Source organism: Bubalus kerabau, chromosome 16, assembly GCF_029407905.1.
Source record: "Bubalus kerabau isolate K-KA32 ecotype Philippines breed swamp buffalo chromosome 16, PCC_UOA_SB_1v2, whole genome shotgun sequence".
Taxonomy (NCBI): Eukaryota; Metazoa; Chordata; class Mammalia; order Artiodactyla; family Bovidae; genus Bubalus; species Bubalus kerabau.
The window spans coordinates 74,972,430-74,990,608 of NC_073639.1; the positions used below are offsets into that span (position 1 = coordinate 74,972,430).

The window sequence follows — 18,179 nt, forward strand, 5'->3', positions numbered from 1 at the left end:
TTCACTGGAAGGAGCAGCAACACTGGGGGTCTTTATGTGAGCTGGTACCAACAGCTCCCAGGAAAGGCCCCTAGACTCCTGACATATGAAAATAGCAAACGACCCCAGGGGTCCCAGATCGTTTCTCTGGCTCCAAGTCTGGCAACTCAGCCTCTCTGACCACCTCAGTTCATGCTGAGGACGACACTGATTATTACTGTTTCTCATGGGCTGACGGCTTGAAAGTTTGCACAGTGCTTCAGGCCAGAGAGGAGGAGACAAAAACCTGCCTCCCCCACAGCCATGGGGCTCCCGGGGCAAGGTGTTTGCCCCTCCTTTCCTGGAGTCCCTGAGACCACGGAACCCAGCAGACTGAGTGTGCCCTGACTGCAGCACAGCTGCCCCCTCAGCTCGACTCCCCTCCCTAGGCCAGCGGCACACAAGGGGTGGTCACACGCCCCTGGATGAAGGAGCTGCTCACAGCAGTTGCCCCCGGTTCCCAGGTTGGAGTCAGCAGCACAGAGCAGGGGGGTCAGTGCCGCCGTTGCTGGGTCACTGGGCAGCGAACGCACATCCCTGAGCTTCCACCACAGAAGCATCTCCTGTTAAAGGAAAAGGAAATGGAACCCAGAGTTTCTACAAGCAATTTCCACACAGTCCAGGATCCAGTAAAAATCGTCACTTCTATCAAGAACCAGGAAACTAAATAATGAAGGGAAATGAGACGGCATAGACATCACTGAGATGCCTGAGATGATGAAATCAGGTGACAGATGATTTTAGGGACAAATCATCACATCTATTTGATGAGCAAATACAAACACTCCTGGGTCCTAAGGAAAAGGAGACAAATGTAGGAAAAGGAGAAAAAGTACTCAGAATCACCTGAAAATACAATAGAAGAAATCAAAAAGAAGTATCTGTACACTATCAAAGACATGTAATACTTATTGCTATTCAATTCATTCATTTGTTTATTGAAAGAGTGTTTGGTGACAGGAAAAAAGAGCGCCCCTGCTTCCTCTCATAAAACATCCCAGGTGTCGCTAGAGGTAAAGAACCCGCCTGCCAATGCAAGGGACATAAGAGATGTGGGTTCTGTCCCTGGGGTGGGAAGACCCTCTGGAGCAAGAAACGGCAACCCTCTCCAGTGTTCTTGTCTAGAGAATCCCATGGACAGATGAGCCTGGTGGGCTAGAGTCCACGGAGTCGCCAAAGAGTCAGACAGGATTGAGAACCAAGTGACTGAGCAGCATCTTGCTCCCACTCTCACTGCCGTGAACGTTCCCCGGGTGCGTCACCAGGGGGCGCTGTGCACCTGCTCAGAACTGGCAGCCCCTCAACACACCCCCATGGTCCCCTGAGCTGGCCCTGCACCCGGGCTCAGCGGACTGAGTTGGATGTGACAGCAGGTGCTTCCTCTCAGGGGACAGACTCAGAGACGCGCCCCCCAGGCCTCCTCCTGGGAGTGAAGCTGCACCCCGGGCTGAGCACCCAGAATTGGAGGGTGAAGGGATCAGGTGGTCATCACTCCCCACTCTCTTCCCAGAAACAGAGGAGGGGAGGAGCCCCAGAGCCCACCCCGTGCACCCCTCCAGCTCTCCTCAGCCTGCGCCCGCTCCTCCTCATCTCTTTGCTCAGAGCCTGCCCTCCCACTCCCCTCATTCATGACTTTCTTCCCAATTCTGGGCCTCGCTCTTTCTACAAACACACACTGTTGACCTCCACAGTGATGACCAAGCTCATGCTCTTAGAAGGTCATGAACGAGTTTCCAGATCTTCCTGCAACACTCACTTCCTCATCCCCCTCCTTGAACCTCTCTAACCCTTCCTCCCGAGAAGCCTCAGGTTTCCGGCTCTCAGGTGTGACCCCAGCTCGACCCCTCCCTGTTCCACCCCTGGTTCCCCCTCATTTCCCAGGGGATCCTATGATGTGCCTCACCCGCCCCCACCCCCAGCAGCTGATTTATCCCGTGAACATTCACACTCCATCCCGTGTGCCCATTGAGTCAGGAGTCAGGAGGGAAGAGAAACCCTGGTCCTGAGACCAGGGAAATGATTCCTGGCTGAGGAGTGTCTGTGCTCAGCTGCTGTGGGACTGACTTTATGCACAGTGAGCCCGGGAGAAGCTGCTGGGGCCCTGGGCTGGGAAAGCAGACCCTGTCCTGGGGCTCTGCCCCCGGGGCCGTGACTGCTGCTCTGTCTGGACCACACCTAAGTCAGGTTTGATCCCCACGATCACGTCTGAGATTCCTGAGAACAACTGATCTGCCTTGTCATGTCCTGTCCCTCATCTCAGATCTGAGACTGACCCATGGCTCTGATAACTCAGCCTGCCCTGTTTCACAGAAAGAACGTCCTGCTACGACATGAAAATCCTTCAGTGGAGATGCCATACATGTCACAAAGTCTTTAAAATGATCTTATTTAAAGAACAGAATCTAAAAGGAAAATTATGTTTTAGAAATAGTACCATGGCAATAAAAATTAAAATAGAGCCAGAGTCAGACACAATTTGTTGGACTGAACCACAACGTTTTCTTCAGTTAAATTTAGGCATCTATTTTAAGTGAGGCCCTTAGATTTTTACTACTCCATGATCACATTTTGGTTCATTGAAAATCTCAAAATCACACATCCACTGTGTAACACTCACGTGCACTACAGGGTAAGCTACAGTTGGCTGCTGTTTTCCAACCAAACACATCCTGAAGGTATCATTTCAAGACCAGATTTGGGAATGTTGAGTCTAAGACCTCTGATCACCAGGTCAGGATGTGTGTTTGGCCAGGACACCAGGGGGCGTTCCAAGCCCTTTCCCGAGTGTCTGGAGGGGATGACAGCAGAGAAGAGCCCCCTGGTACTTCCTGATGCTTTCTGCTCAGGGCTCCCAGCTGTGACATCCCACCCCCAAGCCCCACGCATCCCTTCCCCAGATCACACACTGGTCTCCCTCAGGCACAGGAAGCTGACCCAGGTCCCAGAGGTGATCAGAGCATTGTGGGGGATGGAGGGGAGGCCAGTCATTTGCATGAAAGGACCCTCCCCCTCTAAGCCTATGAAGAGGGGAAGGAGCGGTGTGGGGACGCTCTGCTCAGCTGTGGGGCCACAGAAGGCAGGACACCGTGACATGTCCACCATGGCCTGGTCCCCTCTGCTCCTCACCCTGATCTCTCTCTGCACAGGTGACTGGATGCGGAGACAGGGGAGGGGTCTTGGGAAGACACACATGCTGTGTTCCCCGCTATCGTGCCTGGACCCCCGAGTCACCATCTCTGTCTCTCTCCCTTCCAGGATCCTGGGCCCAGGCTGTGCTGACTCAGCCGTCCTCCGTGTCCGGGTCCCTGGGCCAGAGGGTCTCCATCACCTGCTCTGGAAGCAGCAGCAACATTGGATATGGTAATTATGTGAGCTGGTACCAACAGATCGAAGGATCGGCCCCCAGAACCCTCATCTATGGTGCGACCAGTCGAGCCTCGGGGGTCCCCGACCGATTCTCCGGCTCCAGGTCTGGGAACACAGCCACCCTGACCATCAGCTCGCTCCAGGCTGAGGACGAGGCGGATTATTTCTGTGTATCTGCTGACAGTAATAGCGACAATGGCACCGTGCTCCAGGCCAGGGGGGAAGTGAGACAAAAACCTGCCCTCCCTCAAGTCACGGGCCTCCCGGGCTGAAGCATCTTCTGCCAGTGCAGACACTTCTGTTGTTTGTTTGATTTTAAATGGGCGTCTGAGCCCCACACCAGGAAATTGGTCTGGGAAACCCTTTCAGTTCTTCTTCATTCTGCCCACTCACCAAGGCTTTGCTTTCGGCAACCACATTTTATATGAATATCTGAAATTGAGCAGAAGGACCTGAATGCCCGAGGCAGCTCCTGGTGGACAGAGTCCATGATGGTCAGGTCAGAACCAGAGATGCAGCGTCCAGCTGTGTCTGATTCAGGACATTTCAGCTCCTTGGCCGGCCCTGGGCTGAGGTGAGGCCCAGGCTGCTGCTCCTGCCTTTCCTGTGACCGCCTCTCACCATGTCCAATGAAGATCAGGTAACGGTCATAAGGGTTTCCTAACCAGAGATGAAACAGAAGCCCAGACCTGGTTGAGATTCCCATTTATAAGTATAATCTTTTATATCAAACATTTAATATAGAAAGATTGTAAAATTAGACTAAAAACATCTTTAAATATCTGAGTCAAAAAGAAGTAGTATGAGAACCATGATCAAGGGTAAATGAGAACCCCTGGAAGTGACCAAGAAGAGATTTGTTGTACCTGAGAGCCTCCCTATACTCTTTGCAAAGAGAGAAATAAGAACAGAGCCATGTAGTCAGCAGGGAAGGCACTGGGAGGCCTTGCAAATTCAACCTTGATTACCTATCAAGCTGGGAAGGAAACTCAGACAGAATCATGACCAGGCACAACCCACCGGGAATGCTGGGTGTTTGAACCCTGGAAATTCAGGTTCGGGTGGGTGTGTTATGGCAGTGAACCCACGAGCTCAGCAGAGCAAACTCAGACATCAGGGAATCCTGAAATTCATTAGTGTATCAGCATACCATTCAGGGGTCTGAGGTCATTCAGTTCAGTTCAGTTCAGTTCAGTAGCTCAGTCATGCCCGACTCTTTGCGACCCCATGATCACATCACGCCAGGCCTCCCTGTCCATCACCAACTCCTGGAGTCCACCCAAACACATGTGCATCTAGGAGGTGATGCCATCCAGCCATCTCATCCTCTGTCATCCCCTTCTCTTCCTGCCCCCAATCCCTCCCAGAATCAGGGTCTTTTCCAATGAATCAACGCTTCGCCTGAGGTGGCCAAAGAATTATAGTTTCAGCTTCAGCATCATTGCTTCCAATGAACACCCAGGACTGGTCTCCTTTATGATGGACTGGTTGGATCTCTCATTAGGTACCGGAAAAATCAATGACCAGGCCCAAACTAGATGAAGGCGACTCATTCTACTGCCCTGGGCGGTGACATCAGGAAGACCCACCTGCAGGTGTGAGAAAGCCCTTCCAGGAGGCTGTGGTGTGAAGTGGGGGAGGAGGAGGTCTGAGTCCAGCAGGGGGCGCTGTGGGTCTGTCCTGAGAGCTCAGGGTCCTGGCCAGGCAGGCTGGCACCTCCTCCCTTGGCTCTTGCCCACGTGGGCAGCAGGGTCCTCAGTGGAGGGTGACATCCTGCACCTGGGCCCCAGGGGACATGGCAACTCTCAGCTCAGAGCCACAGGCTTGCCGCTCAGTTCTTGCCGCTCTGTTGTGGGGTCAGTGCCCAGACCTGACATCCAACCAAGGACAGAGGGACGGTCATACAACAAGAATGAACTTCATTAGGAACCTCGACCTCCAGGGATACCTGGACAGGGGATGAGAGACTCCTGCAGAGGCGGCCCAATTGCCCACAGAACGCCCGGGTGTTCCCCGTGGAAGAGGGGTGCAGGCAAGGACGCTCTGTCACCATCTGTGTCATTTAAAAACGTTCCCTGGTGTGTTATTTGGCAGTTTCAACATTTTGAATTGAAGAACGGAAAGTGACATTGTGTCAGTTTTTGTGGCTCCCTTACTCGTTCCTTCCCGTTATATTAATACTTTATGTTAACACTTGTAACATGAAATATATGAAATCAAAAGTTCAGCCAAACTGTCATCAGTATGTTCATTTAATAAGAAAAGAATTCAGTAGGAATATAAATTTTTCACCTCTGTGAGCTGAGGTTCTCAAACACCTCTGACAAAAATCATGTGAATTTTATTAAACAGCTACTTTAGCAGCAATTCTAATATGAATACAAGTAAGAAGAGCATTTACATTTTTATGTCAAAGAAACAAGAATGAACAAGACTTTCCCATCTCTTCCACACACGTTAACTTGAAATGTCTGACCTCCTTCTCCTCCTCGTTCCCCACACATCCCTCCTCCGTCCCGGGTCCATCGGCTCCACCCAGAACCACAGGGAAGGGAGTTTTACAAGGTCCATGATGCTCACCACACCTACCTGTTCACACACCATGTTTTTCTATTTCTGATGATGAGACATGTGTCCCAACTTTGTTGTGACTGAACTTGCCAGCTGTCATAATTGCATGGCGAGATGGTGACCTTTACCCGTGAAATCCGCAGTTCTATTGAAGGTACTCCACATGGTCATGGCTGTTTACAGCACAGGACGCTGTCACCCTAAGCCTGCCCATGCGGCTCTGCATGCCACTCCCCACCTCCCATCCTGGTCTCCCCACTGCTGGGACTAGAGACAGTTGAAAACAGTGCTTCAAGGGCCACCCCTTACCCTTCACAGCAGACACAGGTCCGGGATTTCCTGCTCAGCTCCGGGCTGGAGGAGGAGGACGGACAGCACCACACAGATGATACACAGGGTTCCCTGAGAAGACAGAGTGTATTCTAAAGACGGGCTCAGGTGTGGGAAAGGCTGGATTATTGCGGCAATAATCCAGAGGAAGACCTAGGAGAACGAAATGGCAACCCACCCCAGTATTCTTGCCTAAAGAATCCCGTAGACAGAGGAGCCTGTCCATGGGGTCGCACAGAGTCCGGCACACCTGAAGCGACTTAGCATGCGTGCGTGCATGCACTGGAGAAGGAAATGGCAACCCACTCCAGCGTTCTTGCCTGGAGAGTCCCAGGGATGGAGGAGCCTGGGGGCTGCCATCTGTGGGGTTGTACAGAGTCGGACATGACTGAAGCAACCTGGCAGCAGCAGCAATAGCAACAGACCGACATGGTCCCCTGAGCTGGCCCTGCTCCTGGGCTCAGCAGCCTGAGGTGGACTGACAGCAGGTGCTTCCTCTCAGGGGACAGACTCAGAGCCGCAGCCCCCAGGCCTCCTCCTGGGAGAGAAGCTGCACCCGGGGCCGAGCACCCAGAACTGGAGGATGAAGGGGTCAGGTGGTCATCAGTCCCCACCCTCTTCCCAGAAACAGAGGAGGGGAGGAGCCCCCAAAGCCCACCCCGTGCACCCCTCCTGCTCCCCTCATTCATGACTTTCTTCCCAATCCTGGGCCCCTCTCTTTCTACAGACCTACACTGTTGATCTCCATGGTCATGACCCAGCTCACTCTGTCAGAAGATCATGGACGTGTTTCCAGATCTTCCTGAAACACTCACTTCCTCGGCCCCTCCTTGAACCTCTCTAACCCTTTCTGTTCAAGAAGCCTCAGATCTCTGGCTCTTAGGTGTGACCCCTATTCGTCCCCTTCCTGTTCCTCCCCAGATTCCCCTTGTTTCCCAGGGGATCCATGAACCCCTCTAGTAGCCGATTTATTCCCTGAAACCTCACACTCTGTCCTGTGTGCCCCTAGGGTGAGGAATCAGGAGGGGAAAGAGCCCTGGTCCTGAGATCTGGAGATGATTCCTGGATGAGGAGTGTCTGTGCCCAGCTGCTTTGGGACTGATTTTATGCACAGTGAGCCCAGGAGAAGCTGCTGGGGCCCTGGGCTGGGAAGGCAAACCCTGTCCTGGGGCTCTACCCCTGGGGCCATGACTGCTGCTCTGTCTGACCATGTCTATGGTCCCGTCTGAGATTCCTGAAAACAGCTGATCTGCCTTGTCATGTCCTGTCCCTCATCTCAGATTTGAGACCGACCGATGGCTCTGATAACTCAGCCTGCCCTGTTTCACAGAGAGAACGTCCTGCTACAACATAAAATCCCCCAGTGGAGATGCCATACATGTCAGAAAGTATTTTAAATTATCTTATTTAAAGAACAGAGGCTACAAGGAAAATTATTTAGAAATAGTACCATGGGAATGCTAGAGTTGGACACAGCTTAGTGACTTAACAACAACATTTTCTTCAGTTAAATTTTAGGCATCTATTTTAAGTGAGGACCTTAGATTTATACTACTCCATGAACACATTTTGGTTCACTGAAAATGTCAAAATCACACATCCACTGGGTAACACTCACATGCACTACAGGGTAAGCTACAGTTGGCTGCTGTTTTCCAACCAAACACATCCTGAAGGTATCATTTCAAGATGAGTTTTGGGAATGTTGACTCTAAGAGCTCTATCACCAGGTCAAGATGTATGTTTGGCCAGGTCAGCAGGGGGCGTTCCAAGGCTTTTCCTGAGTGTCTGGAGGGCTGAGAGCAGACACCAGCCCCCTGGTACATCCTGATGCTTTCTGCTCAGGGTTCCCAGCTGTGACATCCCACTCCCAAGCCCCAGGCATCCCTGCCGCAGATCACACACTGGTCTCCCTCAGGCACAGGAAGCTGACCCAGGTCCCAGAGGAGATCAGAGCATTGTGGGGGTGGGGCGGGGAGGACGGTCATTTGCATGAAAGGACCCTCCCCCTCTCAGGGTATGAAGAGGGGAAGAAGCAGTGTGGGGACACTCTGCTAAGTTGTGGGGCCACAGAAGGCAGGACGCCCTGACATGTCCACCATGGCCTGGTCCCCTCTGCTCCTCACCCTGTTCGCTCTCTGCACAGGTGACTGGATGGGGGGACAGGGGAAGGGCCCTGGGAAGACACACAGGCTCTGCTCCCTGCTCTCATGTCTGGACTCCTGAGTCACCATCTCTGTCTCTCCTCCTTCCAAGATCCTGGGCCCAGGCTGTGCTGACTCAGCCGCCCTCCATGTCTGGGTCCCTGGGCCAGAGGGTCACCATCACCTGCTCTGGAAGCAGCAGCAACGTTGGAACTGGCAATTATGTTGGCTGGTACCAAATGATCCCAGGATCGGCCCCCAGAACCCTCATCTACCGTGCTACCAGTTGACTCTTGGGGGTCCCCGACTGATTCTCCGGCTCCAGGTCTGGCAACACAGCGACTCTGGCCATCAGCTTGCTCCAGGCTGAGGACGAGGCAGATTATTTCTGTGCAGCTGGTGACAGCAGTAGCAGTAATGGCACAGTGCTCCAGGCCGGGGGGGGAAGTGAGACAAAAACCTGCTCTTCTCTCAGAGTCGGGGCTCTGGGGGCAGAAACATCCTCTGCAAAGGCAGCTGTTTCATTTGTCTGTTTGGCCTCAGACTGGGTCCAGAATCACACCAGGGAACTTGGTCCAGAAAAATCTGTTCACATCTTTCTTCATTCACCCCTTCTCCAGCTTTCCTTGGCAGCAACACATTGTCTGATTTTCTCCACTTTAGCAGAAATCCCTGGTGCCAAGGGCAGGTGCCCTGGGGTCAGAGTCCATGGTGGGTCAGGTCAGAACCAGAGAAACACAGTAGAGTTCTGTCTGATTCTGGACTCATCAAGCATCCAGTAGGTGTCCTGGTCCCAACAGCTCTCATTCTCTCTGATACTAGTAGTGGACCCTTGGGGATCCCTGCTCCATTTCAGATCTCGGGGTCTCTGCTCATTTTCCAGGTCTCAAATCTGGAGTTCGGGCTCCTTGGCCATCACTGGGCTGAGCTGATGCTCAGGCTGCTGCTCCCGCCTTCCTGTGACAGCCTTTCAGGCTCACCTAGAGCTCCAGGCTTGCGGAACTAGACCAGTTATGGTATGGACTCCTCTCCCTCTGGTGAGATGGGGCCACCCAGCGGCTTCCTGCTCAGCATCTGGCTGGACCTGCTGCTGCTATTACCCTGACTCCAGGTCATTGGGGGTTCTGCCTGGACATGGAGCCTTCTCCTGTCCCCTCCATCCTTAAAGTCCCTCCAGCAGGCCATTCCCAGGAGAAGGTCTCAAAGGAAACAGAAAGTTCATCTCCCCATCACTAGGACACAGCACCTCTTTGCCCTGAAGCTCAGGGGCTGAGGTTGGGGTCTGGCTGAGGTCATCTCAGACCTGAACTCTGACTGGGGAGTCTTTAATCTCCGTCACTGGGGCATCTGCCCTTTCCCAGGAGTTTCTAGAGCGCTGACCCCTCTCATTGGCCCTCAACATGAACGCCTGTGCTTTTTCTTCACAGGGGAGATTTCTTCGGTTACTGCTGCGCCAACAGGGGAGCATCTGAGGTGCACCTTACATTTGGGTCTTTTGGAAATACTGCCTCTCCATGGCCCTCACTGCTAAGATCCACCACTGATTCTTCCTGTTCAATATATTTGTCTAACACTTGCCACATGATGTTGAATTATTGTGGAGATTAAATTCACTTTGCTCCTGATTTGTGGAGTTTCCACAAATTATTGTCACCAGACACCAATATGAGAATAGTTGGTGCTTTTACAATATCACATACCAAGGTCTTGATACATTGATGACTTTTTTCTAAAAATGAAAAAAAAAACAAAACAAAAACAAAACCAAAACCAAGACGTGTTCCATGCCTTTCCTTCCCCCATAAGTAGTGGATGCAGTCTGGGGCCATTCTGGTTCCGTAGATGGTCACATGTCCTAGGTCACCCTTTGTGTGGTCATCTTCCGGCCCATGGGCTGCAGACACCACCTCACATTCCCACCTGCCCGTTGCTCGTCACCTGCCCCACAAACAGTAAAACCAGTACCCATCATAACAGGATCGGTTCTGTCTAGGCTCTCCCACAGGGTTATGAGAAGTAATGCTAGAAAACCTGTTGTTTTCCAGTTACTAAAAGCGAAAAAGCAAGAAGGAAACTTTTAAAATTCAATTCAAGATAGTATCAAAAAAATAAAATGCTTAGGAATATGAATAACCCAGTAGGTGAGAGGCTTATAAACTGAAAACAAGAAAACATTGTTGAGAAATTCACACAGTTGTAAATAAGTGAAAGGAGCCCTGAGATCACGGGTGGGACAACCTCATACTGTGAAGGTGACCTCAGTCCTGCCAGATTGATCTACATGTTCGTGGCTGTTACCAAGTCCAAGCTCACTCTGCTCACCTCACGACAGGCCAATGAATCCCAGAGGAAAGGAATATGACTTTATTCGGAAGGTCAGCTGCAAAGAAGTTGGCAGACTAATGTTTCAAAATGACCATGCTCTATGGGGCCTGGATGCTAGCTGCTTTTAGGGATGAGAGATGGGGGAATTGAGGACACAAAGTGAAAAAGACCATTGAACTCTTGCAATGATTCCCTAGAATGGCAACCTCAGGCAGGGGGATATGTTATTTCCTTCTTTCTTACAGTCATTCACAGGTGGGCAGGGTCAGACCATCTCCCTGTGAGCTACCCAAAGGTACTTGGTTTAAGGCTCAGGCAGAGGGAGTAGGGTTCTCTGAAGCAGGCTACTATGTATGATGATGATAACGAACATGACAGAAACAAGGGTTAAAATCATAGAAACAGCTAGAGCGTGCATCAGAATTAACCCTGTATAATTCTGTCAAATTTTACTTCAGAACCACCTAGTTTCTGTCAGATTTTACCTCAGAACCCCCTAATTTCTGTCTGATTTTACCATGGAACCACCCAGTTTCTGTCAGATTTTACCTAAGGAGAACCTAGTTTCTGTCAGATTTTACTACAGAATCCCTTAGTTTCTGCCAGATTTTACTTCAGAGACTCCCTAGTTTCTCTCAGATTTTATGTCAGAACCCCTTAGTTTCTGTCAGATTGTACCAAAGGAGTCTCTAGTTTCTCTCAGATTATAGCTCTCTATTGCTTAGTTTCTATCAGATCTTAACTCAGGAGCCTGTAATTCTGTCAGATTTTACCTCAGAACCACCTAGTTTCTGTCAGATTTTAGCTCAGAATCCCCTAGTTTCTGTCTGATTTTACCACAGAGCCATCTAATTTCTGTCAGAGTTTACCACACAACCCCTTAGTTTCTGTCAGATTTTAACCTCAGTTCAGTTCAGCCACTCAGTCCTGTCTGACATTTTGCGACCCCATGGACTGCATCATGCCAGGCTTCCCTGTCCATCACCAACTCCTGAAGCTTGCTCAAAGTCATGTCCAGTGAGTCGATAATACCATCCAACCACCTGATCCTCTGTCGTCCCCTTCTCCTCCTCAGAAGCCCCATACTATGTCAGATTTACCTAAGGAAAACCTAGTTTCTTTCAGATTTTACCACAGAACCCCTCAGTTTCTGTCAGCGTTTACCCCAGAATCACCCTAGTTTCTCACAGATTTTACCTCAGGAGCCCCTAGTTTCTATCAAATTTTACCACAGAACCAACTAGTTTCTGTCAGATTTTACCCTAGAAGCCCCTAGCTTCTGTTCAGATTTTCCATCAGAAGCCTCTAAATTCTGTCACATTTTACCTTAGTACCCCCTGGTTTCTGTCAGTTTTTACCTCAGAAGCCTCCAGTTTCTGTAACATGTTACCTCCATAGCCTCTGATTTCTGTTAGATTTTACCTAAGAACCCCCTAGTTTCTGTCACATTTTACCAAAACAGTCCCTAGTTTCTCTCACACTATACCTCAGTATCATCTAGTTTCTATCAGATTTTACCTCTGGAGCATGTAATTCTGTCAGATTTTACCTCAGAACCCCCGAGTTTTTGTCAGATTTTATGTCAGAAGCCCCTAGTTTATGTCAGATTTACCACAACACCTGTTATATTCTGTCAGGTTTACCTAAGGAGAACCTAGTTTCTCTCAGATTTTACCACAGAACCCCTTAGTCTCTGTCAAGTCTTACCTCACAACCCCCCTACTTTCTCACAGATTTTACCTCAGGAGCTGGTTCTTCTGTCAGGTTTTACCTCAAAACCCCCTAGTTTCTGTCAGATTTTACCTCTGCAGCCCCTATTTTCTGCCACATTTCACCTCAAAATTCCAAGTTTCTGTTAGATATTACCTCAGAACCCCTTCATTTCTGTCAAATTTTACCTCAGAACCCCCTAGTTTCTGTCAGGTTTTTACCTCAGAACCCCCTAGTTTCTGTGAGATTTTCCCTCAGAAACCCCTTGTTTCTGTCAGATTTTACCCCAGAAGCCCCTAGTTTATGTCAGATTTTACCCCAGAAGCACCTAATTCCTGTCAGATTTTACCACAGAATCCCCTAGTTTCTACCAGATTTTACCTCAGAAGACTATAGTTAAATTTTATGTCAGTATCCCTTAGTTTCTGTCAAATTTCACTTCAGAACTGCCTAGTTTCTGTCACATTTTACCACAGAACCCTTTTTTTTCCTGTCAGATTTTTACCACACAACCCCCTAATTTCTGTCAGATTTTACCTCAGAAGCTCATAGTTTCTGTCAGTTATCACCGCAGGAAACCCTCGTTTCTCTCAGGTTCTACCTTGGAACCCTCTAGTTTCTGCCAGATTTGATCTCAGTGATACCTAATTTCTGTCTGATTTTCCTCAGACCACCGCCCCCCTCGACTTTCTGTCAGATTTTAATTCAGAACCCTTAGTTTCTGTCGGATTTTACCTCTGAACACCCTAGTTTTTGTCACATTTCACCTCAGTAATCCCTAGTTTCCTAAGGCCCACTTGACTTCACATTCCAGGATCTGGCTGAAGGTGAATCATCATACCATTGTGATTATCTGGATCGTGAAGATCTTTTCTGTACAGTTCTTCTGTGTATTCTTGACAGCTCTTTGTTAATATCTTCTGCTTCCGTTAGGTCCATACCATTTCTGTCCTTTATTGTGCCCGTGTTTGGATGAAATGTTCCCTTGGCATCTCTAATTTTCTTGAAGAGATCTCTAGTCTTTCCCATTCTATTGTTTTCCTCTATTTCTTTACATTGATCATCAAGGAAGGCTTTCTTATCTCTCCTTGCTATTCTTTGGAACTCTGCATTCAAATGCATATATCTTTCCTTTTCTGATTTGCCTCTTGCTTCTTTCTTTTCACAGCTATTTGTAAGGCCTCCTCAGACAACCATTTGCCTTTTTGCATTACTTTTTCTTGGGGATGATCTTGAGCCCTGCCTCCTGTACAATGTCACAAACATCCATCCATAGTTCTTCAGGCACTCTATCAGATCTAATCCCTTGACTCTATTTCTCACTTCCACTGTATAATCATAAGGGATTTGATTTAGGTCATAAGTGAATGGTCTAGTGGTTTTCCCTACTTTCTTCCATTTAAGTCTGAATTTGGCAATAAGGAGTTCATGATTTGAGCCACAGTCAGCTTCCGGTCTTGTTTTTGCTGACTATATAGAGCTTCTCCATCTTTAGCTGCAAAGAATATTGGTGTTGGCCATCTGGTGATGGCCATCTGTAAAGGTTTCTCTTGTGTTGCTGGAAGAGGGTGTTTGCTATGACCAGTGTGTTCTCTTGGCAAAATTCTATTAGGCTTTTCCCTGCTTCATTCTGTACTCCAAGACCAAATTTGCCTGTTACTTCAGGTATTTCTTGACTTCCTACTTTTGCATTCCAGTCCCCTATATTGAAAAGGACACCTTTTCTGGGTGTTAGCTCTAGAAGATCTTCTAGGTCTTCATAGAACCGTTCAACTTCAGTTTCTTCAGCATTACTGGTTAAGGTGTAGACTTGGATTACTGTGATATTGAATGGTGCCTTGGAAATGAACAGAGATCATTCTATCTGATTTCAAACAACATTGATTATATTATTACTAAAATGAAAAGAAAATATGGCACCATAGCAGGAGGAACAACAAATGATTTGGCAATCATGCCAGCTAAGGCAGCTGACACTGCATCTTGCCAAAATGTATCTCCACACCAGCCATTCAACTTGAAAGACTGGAAGCGACTGTTGGGCCTAAACCTCATTTCTGTGTCTTTATTCTCAGAATTCGTAGATTATAAATGAAATATTTAAGAAAGTCCTTTCCCTACCTCTCCAGGAATGCTTTTTGTATCACTGGAAATCCTTAAAAGAGTTGAATCATAGACTCTGGATTTATCTAAGCAAATCTATTTAACTGGAAGTTGAACTTCATCTTCAATAAATCGAACAATTCTGGGCATTAATAGGTAGTTCCTTAAAAGTCCTTAAATGTTCCTTAAATGTCCTTGTCTTACATTTAAGCCCATTTATTTAAGAGTTTTTGGTTTACTGGGAAATGAGTTATAAGCTCACCATCTAACTTGTATGCAACTTCAACTCTGATTTCCATAAATATGCCCAAAATATCAAAATTTTTGACTACCAGTGCTGTAAATCCATTAATCATATGAGCATATTTAATCAAAACAAGGTCCAACCAGACACATCTTCTCTCCCTTCCTGTAGTTACACCAAACTCTCTATCCCTTGTTTGTAATAATTCTCCAATTGCATTGTCTTGCTTTGTAGGAAAGGGACCAATCCCAACTCTAGTTGTATAAACTTTCACAACTCCATACACTTCTCCACATTTTAAGGGGGCATACCCAAGCCAGTACAAACACCTCCAACTGTACAGTTCAAAGAGGTTATGAAAGGATAACTTTCAAAATCAGTATCTAGCAGTGCTACATTTGCACCCTCTACCAAGATTTTCTTTGATGGTCTTTCTTTGAAAGCTCAATATAGGAAATAAACTCCATATATCTAGCAGTTGGTTTCACCCTTTCCATTTAACCCTTGAGTTTTTGGAATTCATCTTCAATGTCTATTTCCGATGTGGGGTATATAGATTTGTAGTGGTTAGCCAGAACTTGGAACCTCTCAGAAAAGCCATCAAAGTCAGAAATAAGATGGCATATCCTGGGACTTTTGGGAAGAACAAACAGGGAGAATGCCCTTTTTGTGGTACCCAAATTTTTTCCTGCTTGTTCTCCTCTCTGTTGTTCCTGGATACCATCAGCTGTTTGATAACAATCAAGTGCAATATGAGCTCTGTCAGGCATGGGAAGCCTTATCCAGCCTTCCAGACCTTTCCCTAACCCTAACCCTTTTTGAACATATTTTTCTGCTTCCTCACACAATTCAGCTAGATGAATTACCACATCAATTCCAATGAATGCAGTAACATTCAGGCTCCACTGGGAGCCTGAGTTGTTCCACTGGATAATGATTCCACTGGGTAAAAGACAAAAGTCACCCTCCACAGAATCTGCAGCTGTTCAGGCAGCATTACTTCCTCCCTGGCGGTGGCACAGAGTGTTGGTGTCCTCACCAGCAGATCCAGCACCTTCCTCTTGGCTTCGTGGTCCCACTGCCCGCCAAGCACCAGGGTCTCCAGGTTCCCCCCAGGCTGCTCCCTGGGGTGGCCTCAGTCACCTTGGACAAGGAGTATGCCCCCAGGTTGGTCTTGGCAAACACCCAGGCCCCAGAGACACGAGAAGAGCCTGAAAGGGGTGGGGGCGGCTGGGAGCATGTGAACGGGATTGCTCTGTAAATTTATGTTTGAGAGTCTTAATATAAAATATAACTTATATATTCAAAGAAACAACATTTGGTAACACTGTCAATGTCTTAACCAGATATTAGGATTTTTCTACTTTTCTAATCTTCCATTTCGTTGAGAGGACATGGGTCAATGTTTAACGACCGTAGTCTGCAATGTCCCCTTCTACTGGTTTGGTTGTCTGGTTGTTTTTTACACTTTATTGGTTGATTGATGGCTGTGCGGGGTCTTCACTGCTCCTGGGCTCTGGTTGCGGGGTGGCACGGCCGCTCTTCACTGCAGTGCACTGGGTTCTCTTTGGGGCGGATTCTCTTGCTGCAGGCCACCAGCTCCGGGGGATGGAGCTTCAGCAGTTCGGCTTTCCTGTGAGTTGCTCTGCAGAATGCGGGAGCTTCCTGCATCTGGCACTGCAACCATGTCCCCTCCATCGACAGGCAGATCCTTAAACACAGGAAAACAAGGGAAGTCCTATAAATTCCCCTCTTATGTGCTTTATTTATGGGTTGTATGTAAAACACTTTAACTGCTTTCTCAGAGAACCACAAATTTTACATCTTTTTCAATGCTTAAAGAAATACAAATCTAATGTATGGGAAGCATATAACTACAGAAGTTTGTTAGATATTTACGCTAAATAAGGATCCATTATGTCTTTTTGTGGAATAATTCCACGACAAAATATTGTTTCTTCTAAGCATCTTCATCTGTTTACTTATTTTCTCTACTAGAGCAAATGTACCTTCTTAGAGAACTTTGAATTTCACTCCTTTTTTCAGCAAAACTTTTTCACATGTTACCAGCAGGGAGCGCTGTGGGACTGCCTTGGGGTCCTTGCACAGCTGCTCAAGGAGCACCACTCACTGCAGGAGCTGGGCTGGGGTTGGGGTCTGTGCTTCTGGGGGGACTCAGCAGTGTGTCCTCTCTGGCTGCTGAGTCCCCTGAGCAGGGATCAGTCTCGGCAGGGGCTTCCTCCATGGGCTCCCGCCATGGGCTCCCAAGGGGAAAGCCCCTCCTTCCCCTGCCGTCTGGGCTGTGAGCAGAGCTCCAGCACCAGGGTTAAGGGTGGGGCTGGGCGGGCCCTGAGTGGACCCTCATTTGCATGGCCGCCCCTCCTCTGGCAGAGTCTGGGGAGAAAAGGAGACCTGGGGCAGCACAGCCCACTGTGGGGACCAGGGTTCTGTGAGCACCATGGCCTGGACTCCTCTCCTACTGGCGTTCCTCTCTCTCTGCACAGGTAGGGATGGGCCCCAGGCACCAGGGCTCAGTCCCCAGCCTGCATCAGCCCTTGGGGCGCAGACTTGGGACCCTTTCCTTCAGGTCCTGCCCCATCTCCCCTGTGTCTGTGTCTGCAGGTTCCCTCTCCCAGCCTGTGCTGACTCAGTCAGCCTCCCTGTCTGCGTCTCTGGGAGCATCAGCCAGACTCTCTTGCACCATGAGCAGTGGCTACAACATTGGCAGCTTGCCTATAACCTGGTACCAGCAGAGGCCAGGGAGTCTTCCCCGGTACCTCCAGTCCTACAACTCAGACTCCCAAAAGCCCCAGGGCTCCAGGGTTCCCAGCCGCTTCTCTGGATCCAAAGACGCCTTGGATCCAGCGCAGGGCTCCTCTCATCTCTGGGCTGCAGCCGGAGGACGAGGCTGACGATTACTGTGCTGTAGGTTCCCACAGTGGCTCAGATGACGAGGAAGTGAGACAAAAACCCCTGGGCCTCGGACTTTGGCTCTGAGCCTGGTTTCAGCGAGAAGTTTCCATAGAGCGATTTCCAAGGAAGGCTTCTCTGCACAGAGATCTCTGTGAAGGGAGGGAGGAGACACACAGGATCGTGCTGAGACCCGAGACAGTGCAAGCATCCCAGGAAACCACATATCTGACCACAGAGCCCACTTGCCCCTCCCTCAACACCTGGAGTAAATTCCCCAGAGCAGGTGCTGTGGTGTCGGGAGCCGCATCAGGCATTACTGACAAAATGGAGGCATGGCCCCAACTCCCTCTCCTTGTCCCACAGGCACGGGCCCGGGATGAAGGAGTTAGGCCTTGTGATTCTGACTTATTTTTTCCTCTCCTCGGCTGAGTTGACTGAAAGGAATATTAAGGTGT

At 49.0% G+C, this 18,179-nt stretch overlaps 1 pseudogene and 1 gene segment (V, D, J or C); one reads left to right on the plus strand and one right to left on the minus strand.

Moving 5' to 3' along the window:
* Positions 1-3,079: 3,079 nt before the first annotated feature.
* The window catches only part of LOC129629599 (immunoglobulin lambda variable 1-40-like), a 52,131-nt gene continuing 37,031 nt past the window's right edge, over positions 3,080-18,179 (plus strand). The window contains 2 exon segments of the V gene segment in view: positions 3,080-3,164; positions 3,274-3,487. Of these exon segments, the coding sequence occupies positions 3,110-3,164; positions 3,274-3,487 (269 nt within the window).
* LOC129630281 (adenylosuccinate synthetase isozyme 2-like) lies at positions 14,774-16,482 on the minus strand (annotated as a pseudogene).